The 9,366-nt window shown below is 37.3% G+C and overlaps 1 protein-coding gene and 1 long non-coding RNA gene across 3 annotated transcripts in view; both read left to right on the top strand.

Annotated features, from left to right (window-relative positions):
• Positions 1-289: 289 nt before the first annotated feature.
• Positions 290-2,577, top strand: LOC120077487 (Peroxisomal membrane 22 kDa (Mpv17/PMP22) family protein). The gene is made up of 5 exons (XM_039031385.2): positions 290-719; positions 1,113-1,259; positions 1,374-1,506; positions 1,594-1,633; positions 2,109-2,577. The coding sequence occupies exons 1-5, from the start codon at positions 441-443 to the stop codon at positions 2,194-2,196; spliced, it is 687 nt and encodes a 228-aa protein (XP_038887313.1). The 5' UTR covers positions 290-440; the 3' UTR covers positions 2,197-2,577.
• Positions 2,578-3,679: 1,102 nt separating this feature from the next.
• LOC120078189 (uncharacterized) overlaps positions 3,680-9,366 on the top strand; it is a 30,839-nt gene continuing 25,152 nt past the window's right edge. Inside the window, exons 1-2 of one of the 2 annotated variants that reach the window (XR_016529690.1) lie at positions 3,680-4,609; positions 6,137-7,046. This is a non-coding gene — a long non-coding RNA (uncharacterized LOC120078189). Of the gene's footprint in view, positions 4,610-6,136; positions 7,047-9,366 lie in introns of those variants that run through there. The other variant, XR_016529689.1, reaches the window with a different exon arrangement.

The following is a 9,366-nucleotide window of genomic DNA, read 5'->3' as shown; positions in this document are numbered from 1 at the left end:
TTTTCTAAGAAAAACTGCTTTGATTATTTCCAAGAACCAATTCTAAGAGTAACAATTAAATTTGATAGTCAATTAGATCAATCAAGATATGTTAACTTATTTAAAAATCATAAATGTTTATTTATTAATTTAAATTAATTTAGTAATTTTTTTATTTTTATAATAGTTTAGAAAGATATATCGAAATTAATATTATAGGAATATTTTCGTAAAATTAAGATTTCAATATTTTCACGACATTTTCATGAGTATTGTTCCGAATATTGGCCTTGGCCTGTAGAATTAGAAGGGTACACACTTTAATCGATGAAAGCTGCGCTCAGTACACAAAAAACACATGTATTGCCGCTGCAGAAGAAAGCAGCCACAGCCACGCGCTTTATCTGTGGCGGTTAAATAATTTGCTTATAATCACATTTTTGCCTCTTTCTCTTTCCGGCATGGACGTATTGGGCGGAGGCAATGGCGGCCTCTGGGGCTGGAACTTCCTCCTCCCGGATTCCAAAACTTCTCGAAACAAGAGGAGAAGATTCGACCCCAAATGCTCTAATTCCTTGCAGGCAACTGGTGGATCTGGTTTCCGTTTACCTCTAAAGCAGTACTTGACGGCCGGCTGTCTCACTCTCTCCGGCGATACCATTGCTCAGTTCATTAGCCGATGGCGTGAAGGAATCGCTTTGAATTCCACTTCTCTTTCTGATTCTGATTCTGCCCACAAGGTGCCTTCCGTCTCTTTGATTCTGGAATTCAATTAATTGTTTTTTTTCAGTAATTTTGAAATTCGAATTGTTCTATATTCGGAGACTCAGGGCATGGCTGTTTCTTTGTTCGTATTTCATATAGTTTTCTGGGCCATCACTGTCAATTTTACCTGTTTGAACTTGAACGGGCCAATTCTCTTGGACTGAACTGTAGAAGTAGAACCGTTGCTATAAAATGTGTTTATTTTTCATTCTATCTACAGTAGATAATTTTATTAGGGCATTGCTCTGTGCATGCTGCTTCTTCCGCTTTTGGCCTAAAATGCGTCTGTTTAAAAGTTAAAACCCCATTGATGCATTGCTGATGTGATCTTTAACTAATACTTTTTTGGATCAAAACTCTTTTTTCAGATGAACATATTTTCAGAACATGATTGGATTCGGTCTTTGCGAATGGCTTCTTATGGATTTCTACTTTATGGTCCGGGATCTTTTGCATGGTACGGCTATCTTGATCACGTTTTGCCTAAGAAATCGGTGGAGAACCTTATTCTTAAGGTACAACTAGTTGTGAGTTTGGTGTTAATAATTCTTAGCTCTTACCGGCCGAAGTTGAGCATCAATCATATATGACAGTTCTATGAACCTTTTTCTTAATTGATTTTTCTTCAGGTTATCTTGAACCAAATTGTTCTTGGTCCAGCCGTTATTGGTGTTGTATTTGCATGGAACAGTCTCTGGCTAGGAAAAATCTCCCAGCTTCCTGATATGTATCGGAAGGATGCTCTTCCTACATTGTCATATGGTAAATATTAAATAACGTCTTTGACCACGGCCTTTCCTTGCCTCAAGGACACAAGTGTAATGAAATTACTTTTTGATATCTTTGCAGGGGTTAGGTTCTGGATTCCTGTCAGCATATTGAATTTTTGGTAATTGTTCATATTTAGTTACCCCCCTTGTGGGTTCCTTCCAATTACTCAATCTACCTTTTTTCTTTAAAATAAAAATGGCCAACCTTTCATGAGGTTGAATGAAAGAACAATTGAAGAACATTTGAAGCCGCTTAAGTTGTATTTGGGAACAGGACCTTTTTGTCAATTACAGTCCTGAATTTTGTTGATATAGTTAACCTGTAGTTAATGAGTCAAAACACTTGTAACACAATATCATCTTTTACTCCACGATGTTTCTATATCTTTGAACCACAAAATTTTGTATCTGATCTCTTTCCGACGGGACCGATGAACCTGGTATATGTTTTATCCTCATGAAGAGTAGAAACTTAAGGATTTGAGAGTTTCTCCGTTTATAAGTCTGGCAACTGCATATTTGTGTTCTGAATTAGGGACTAGTGACTAAGGACTTTATCCTGAATTTGACTGAACCATTTGTGGCATCTTACAGGGTTGTGCCTCTCCAAGGCCGGGTGGCATTCATGTCCGTGGCCTCTATATTTTGGAACTTCTATTTGTCTTCAACCATGAGTAAGTGATTTCAGTCTTGAAAATTTCTTAAGATCCATGTGCAAGACTGCACTTGGGAGATTTTAGAATAAGTTGAGCCGTTTATCATCTGTAGTTCTATTTATGTACTGAATTCTCAGTATATAGAGAATAGCTTCGGTAGATCAGAAACAGATTTGATGGCAATTTCTATCATTTGCAACTGCTTTTGCATTTACTGGATTGTGCTTCAGATCTACTCAAAATAATTTTGTTTTCTAAGTGTAAACGTAATTGCTTTGCTCTTGCTGAAGAGCATTGCTTTTTTCCCTCCCTTCTGTACCCCCTTCTTCCACCCCTTACATTGTAGCCATCCTCATTATCTATAGTGGTTGGATATTAGTTTGATGTAATATTATTTTGTTTGTGAAGTTCTGTGTTAGTTCTCCAATTGGATGGCATTTTCTATCTATCAGCTTCAAAACTAAGGTTTTGCCTTAGAACTAACATCTGACATCTTAACAGAGTTAAAAGATCAACCACTGACATCCTACCAAAGTTTTTGTTGTTTCATATTAGAACTGATTTATGTTTTACATACTGGCCAACATTTTTGTCTTGTATTTGTATTGTTCTTGCCGTCATTAGATTTTTGTCATAGTATACATTCAAAGTGGTGGGAAGGAAGCGACAAGAAAACTGATGCCAATTAATTAATTCAATGGAACTAATGCAATATGCATTACTTTTCCCAGAGAAAACCTTCTTGTATATGGAATGGTTTTTTATTTTTTTTATTCTTTATTTTTCCTTCTCTTTTAATATGAAGAATGATCGAGGGAGACCATTAGTTAGAGAGCACAATCATTTGAATAGAGAGAATGCTGATGACATGATAAAGTATGAGAAACATAAGTTATTTAATATGAGTTTAATCTCAGCACAGCTCAATTGCAAAACCCGTAATTAAGGAAAAATGTTTTTTTTTCTTTTTTTGTGTGGGCACGCGCAAAGGAATAAAGGAAGCATGAATAAAACATGGATAATTAAGGGAAGATGTTAGAAGTTGAAATACTTATGTCTCATTTGGTAATGGTTTGCTTTTTTAATTTTAAAAACTATGCGTATTTTTTCCTAAAAAAATGTTATAGAAAAATTTTAATAACAAGAACAATTTTTTATAAGTATTTTTTTTAAGATTTCAAAACTTGATTGAGTTTTTGAAAAAAGGGGTAGAAAGGAAGTAACAAAGCATGTAGAATGAGTGTTAGCTTCATTTTAAAAAATTGAAATCAAATGTTTTCCAAATAAGGAAGAACATTTTGTTAGGCAGAAAAAAAGGGTTATTTAGTAGATTCATTAGCAGTTTAAGTTGAGTTGGTTTAAGGTTAAATTAATATTTCTTTTTTGACATAAACAAAAACACCAAACTTAAGAGAGAATAGCAGAATTTAAAGAAGGTTTGGGAAGCCCATTTGCAAGCCCATCGACCGTCACCTGTAATTTTTCCCTCTCATATGTTGCACAAAGATCCTGCTGTAATTTTTCCCTCGGAGGATCTTCCATCCAAATCTCAGAATGTTGTTGAAGTAGGATTTAGCTCATTGGTTGTCGTCGACGGTGGACAAAAGAGCAATTACGGAAAAGATGAAATTGAGCAAGAATTTCACCTAGAATCATTTCAACTTCTGATCCCTCGTTCTTTCTTTTATCTTCCATCCAAATCTTAGAATGTTGTTGAAGCAGGATTTAGCTCATTTGATTGCCGCTGACAATGGGCAAAAGAGCAACTACGGAAAATATGAGATTGAGCAAGAATTTCCCCAATAATCATCCCTACTTCTGATCCCTCGTTCTTTCTTTTATCTTCCATCCAAATCTTAGAATATTGTTGAAGTAGGACTTGGCTTATTTGATTGCCGTCGACAGTGGGCAAAAGAGCAACTATGGAAAAGATGAGATTGAGCAAGAATTTCACCTATAATCATCCCAACTTCTGATTCCTCGTTCTTTCTTTATCTTCATCCAAATCTTAGAATGTTGTTGAAGTAGGACTTAGGTCATTTGATTGTCATCGACAGTGAGCAAAAGAGCAACTACGGAAAAGATGAGATTGAGCAAAAATTTCACCTATAATCATCCCTACGTCTAATCCCTCGTTCTTTCTTTTATCTTCCATCCAAATCTTATAGTGTTGTTGAAACAAGACTTAGCTCATTTGATTGTCATCGACAGTGGGCAAAAGAGCAACTATGAAAAAGATGAGATTGAGCAAGAATTTCACCTATAATCATCCTTACTTCTGATTCCTCGTTCTTTCTTTTGCAAAGTAGACAAGCAATACACAAGGAGTGAGTTTCAACAGCCAACGGAAGAAAACCATCTTGTTCTGCAACAATCAAGCCTTCATGAATCGCCAGAGCCTCCAAGAAATCAACATTTGACAAGAAATTACAGAAATTGGTAAATTTGAGCATAATTTCACCTTTTTAATTCTTGAAAATAGCTGAAAATGCACATTCTCTGCTTTGAAAATTAGTTGCAACATCCATATTCATTTTAATTGTTCCAAATTTTGGGGGAATCCATCTCTGAGCTCTAGGAACAGATGAAACTACTGTATCGCTCCTTTGACAATTAAGAGTTCGAAAATGACTAATATAATCAAGAACCCACCCCCAACTGTCATCGAAATTACCCACCCCAGAATCTGTGCGATACATCACCTCTTTTTTTTAATTTTCTTACTCCATAATCGCCAACACATAACAATAAAACTCTTCATCTCTTCAGCCGGCAAAGTGGTAGAAAACTAGAATAGTAAATCATCAAAGTGCCTCATCTCCTTGGGCCAAGAATACAACAGAAAGGCGTTCTTTGCCAATGTTGTTTAACTTCTTTACTGAACCATAAAGCATGAAATCCCGTCCACATCGCAGACGAGTCTCAGAAACTGGCACCCCTCTCTCAGTAAGCTTAGAAGTTGTAGGCAAGAGATTGTGAAACGCTTGCCAACAAAAAATCTTAATTTTGTTAGGGATATTGCAATCCTAGAGAAACTTTCACCATTCCTTAGATTGTTGATTACCTGAATCCTCAACCTCTCCCACTTCACTACTAGCGAGATACTACTTCGAACTGAATAGCAACCATTCTTCTCATAATGCCATATAGTTTTATCAGGAGTTCTTGTCCTCAGAAGGGGAATGCTCGAATTCAGCATCATCAAGATGACAAAACTCATTGATCCGATCAACATCCCAACCAACATTGTCTTTCATCAAATCTACAACATAAGTTACTCCATCATGCTTCAAAGGCCAAATCAGTTGATAAGAAGAAGGTCCAGGAATCCATTTATCACCCACAATCTTAATCTCACGGCCATCTCCAATTCTCCATCTCACACCCTTTTGAAATAATTCCTTCCCCCACATCAAACTCTTCCAAACAAAGGATGCATTGGATCACACTGTCGCCTCCAATAAATTGGATTGTGAAAAATATTTTCCTTTTAAAACCAATGCAAGAAGAGTTTGGGTTGTCAATCATTCTCCAACATTGCTTTGCAAGAAGAGCTTGATTAAACATTTCAAGATCACGAAAAACAAGTCCTCCTCTAAACTTTGACACACACAACTTTCCCCAACGAGGCCAATGAATTTTCTTTTAGCCATTCACACATTCCACCAAAATCAAGCCATTAAACGATTACAATCAGCCACAAGCGTTATGACCTTACTTGAACAGGATCTGTTCTATAGGTTGTACATCTATATCCTTGAGTTCTAAGAAGACAATCAGCCACAAGCGTTTTAAGAAGCTTAAAACAACCCATTACATATGTCGGAATAGCTTGTGCCACTGCTTTGATAATAACTTCTTGCTCTCCTAAAGAAAGAAATCGATCCTTCCATTTATGAAGGACCTGTCAGATCTGATCTTTAATGGAAGCAAAAGTCTTACACTTTCCTCTATCCAATTTCACAGGTAAACCCAAATATTTGACATGATGTTCCACCTCACTAACCTACAAAAGGTGAAGAATATATTCTCTCACCTGAGAAGAAGTATTAGGGCTGAAGCTGAGTGCTGACTTAGTACAATTGATTTCTTGTCCTGTGATGACCGAATAGCAAAAGAGAGTTGAAGCTATGTGCTCAGCCCCTTTAGATGCATGAAAAAAGAGTTGATTTTCATCTGCAAAAAAATAAATGCGACATAGAAGGACTTCGAGGAGATATTTTCAACCCACAAATATTTTTATGATGTTCCAAACAAAATAACATCCGAGACAAATCTTCTGCATGAAGAAGGAACAAAAAAGGAGAAAGAGGATCGCTCCGATGCTAACCACGTGAAGGCTTCACCTCACCCTTTCTGATTCCACTAATAATAAAAGTGAAAGAAACGGTTGAGACACAACGCATAATAAGATCAACAAACCCATGATTGAAGCCAATAGCTGTATGAAACCCCTCGAGAAAGAACCATTCATCTCTATCATATGCCTTCCTCATATCCAACTTTAAAGCTGTCCATCTGTTGGAATGCCTTGAATTTATTTGTTGGCGCTTCAAACAACCAAGTGTGAGGGTCTCGCTGACCGGTCAACGAGCCAGGATCCAAGGGTCGATGCCTTGGTGGGTGCCCCCGAAACCTATTCAGAATTCCTATTTAGAATATTTATTTTTTTGTAGTTATTTACGATTATGACCTTAGGGTTTAGAGTAGTGCGCTATATAAACTCTCTAACTTTAGAGGCACTGTTTGTGTATTCAGAAAACATTCTCTCTAATAATACTGTTCTCCCTTTACCCCCGTAGACGTAGCTAACACATTGTTAGTAAACCACGTATATCTGTATGTCAATTCTTTTACGTTCTTTTATATTCTTTAATTCCTTGCTTCCCACTCTTTTTCAGTTTGATTAAATGCAAACACTCAAAACCCATTATAGCATTATTAGTAAAATCCTGCTTAGCACAAACACATTTTGATTTGGGCTAATAATTGATTGAATCACTTTTTTCAACCCGTTAGCAATAGCTTTGGAGATAAAACTTATAAATCACATTGCATAGGCTAATAGGACGAAAATCAGAAACCCTTTTGGGAATTGGAGCATTTAGGGATAAGGACGATAATAGTTTTTTTTTAAATTTCATTAAGTGATGCACCCTCATTTAGTACCCCCAAAGAAAACCTATTAACATCCTTACCAATAATCTGCCAAGATCTTGTTAGGCCTAAGCCACAATTTTATTTATCAACAACGGGGGAAGTATGCAAAAGTTTCCCACTCTCTCCAAAGTTCTCAATAGAGACCAAATACAAGAAAATATTGTGAAAAGATAATTCCCTCCCACCTTTCATTCTCTATTTATAACAAACATTCCCCCCTCTAACCAACAATATTCTCGGGCCCACATTCTAACTAACTACCTCCCACATTTCCCTTTTTCTTACACCTACGTGTATATACTTTATCCCTAGAGGTCTATCATAATCCACTCGTCAAAGAGCTACCTTGTCCTCAAGTGGAAATCCAGGAATTGAGATTGAATGAAGTCAACTAATTCCCATGTTGCATCTTCGGGCAAACTATTAGCCCAGTGAATCAAAACCTCCCGTTTACTCTCCTCAGTCAGAGACTATTGCAAGCCCAAGACTGCCTCTAGTATAATGGTGATGGATAGGTCGGGAGTCAATGCTGATGGTATCGAAAACACGGTAAGTTGGACCCCGCTGCCTTTTTCAGCACGGATACATGAAAAACGGGGTGAATTCCAGCATTTGGAGGTAATGCTAATTAGTAGGCCACCGATTCGGTCCGCACAATAATCTGGAATGGGCCTACAAAATGTGGAGCCAACTTCAGGTGTGTGTGCTTACTGATGGATGAATTGCAGTATGGTCGAAGCTTAAGATAAATCCAATCGTTTACTTCAAATTGCACGTCCCGTCACTTGTTGTTTCCTGATTTACATCCTCTATTGTGCTTTCAGAAGAGCTTGTTTACTTCAAATTGCACGTCCCATCGCTTGTTATTTCTTGATTTACATCCTCTGTTGTGCTTTCAGAAAAGTTTCTTCTAACTTTTGAAACATAACATCCCTTTCATGTAGTAGACGATCAATTTCGTGTACCATGCTAGATCCCTTTTCATATGGCAGTAAGGGTGGAGGGAGGCAGCCGTAGACCACTTCAAAAGGAGTAGTTTGTGTTGAGGAATGATGAGTCGTATTGTAACTAAATTATGCCCATGGTAACCATTTAACCCACTGATTTAGAATCCCCATCGTAAAGCTACGCAAGTATGTTTCAATACTTTGGTTTACTACCTCCGTTTGAACATCCATTTGGGATTGATAAGCGGTACTCCTTCATAATTGTGTTCCTAAAGAACACATAAGTTCCTCCAAAATAATCTTGTGAATATTTTATCGCAATCCGACAAAATACTTAATGGATAACCATGTAAGTGTACAATTTCCTGCAAAAAACAGCAGCAACAGAAATAGCATTAAAGGGATGTTTCAGCGAATTAAAATGAGCATACTTGGAGAGGCGATCCACCACCACTAAAATCATGTCAAAGCCTTCGGATTTTGGTAGGCTCTCTATGAAATCCATACTTATATCCTCCCAAATTTGGTCAGGAATAGGAAGAGCTTGAAGCAAACCCCCTGGTGATAGAGTCAAGTATTTTGCTTGTTGACAAACAGCACAATCGGCAACAAATGCTCGCATGCACACCTTCATTCCGATCCAATACACTTCACGGGACAGTCGTTGATATGTTTTTAACGCTCCTTGATGGCCTCCCACTGGGCTATTATGGAATTCAGCCAATAATAACGGGACTATTGGGGAGTCTGCCGGCAGAACCAATGGACCACAGTATTGTCAACAATTCCCCATTAATAGCATAACCCTCTGGTGCAAGTTGCTCATTAATTAAAGCTTGTATAATACCATTCAAAATCTCATCTCCCCGAACTTAGTTCACAAACACCGAAGTGTTAATTCCACCCACCACGCTTAAAAAGCCAAATTCCAACACTGGTGGTAGTCTACTTAAAGCATCAGCAGCAGAATTTTCCATTCCCTTCTTGTACTCAATACTAAAATCATAACCCATTAGTTTTGTAATCCACGGTTGATATTCCCCTGCAATTACCCGCTATTCCAACAAAAACTTGAGACTATGTTGATCA

The sequence above is a fragment of the Benincasa hispida genome, chromosome 5 (genome assembly GCF_027475165.1).
Source record: "Benincasa hispida cultivar pf3 chromosome 5, pf3_genome.v1.1, whole genome shotgun sequence".
NCBI lineage: Eukaryota > Viridiplantae > Streptophyta > Magnoliopsida > Cucurbitales > Cucurbitaceae > Benincasa > Benincasa hispida.
Note: the sequence above shows the minus strand (reverse complement) of the source record. Positions and strands in the feature narration are given on the sequence as shown.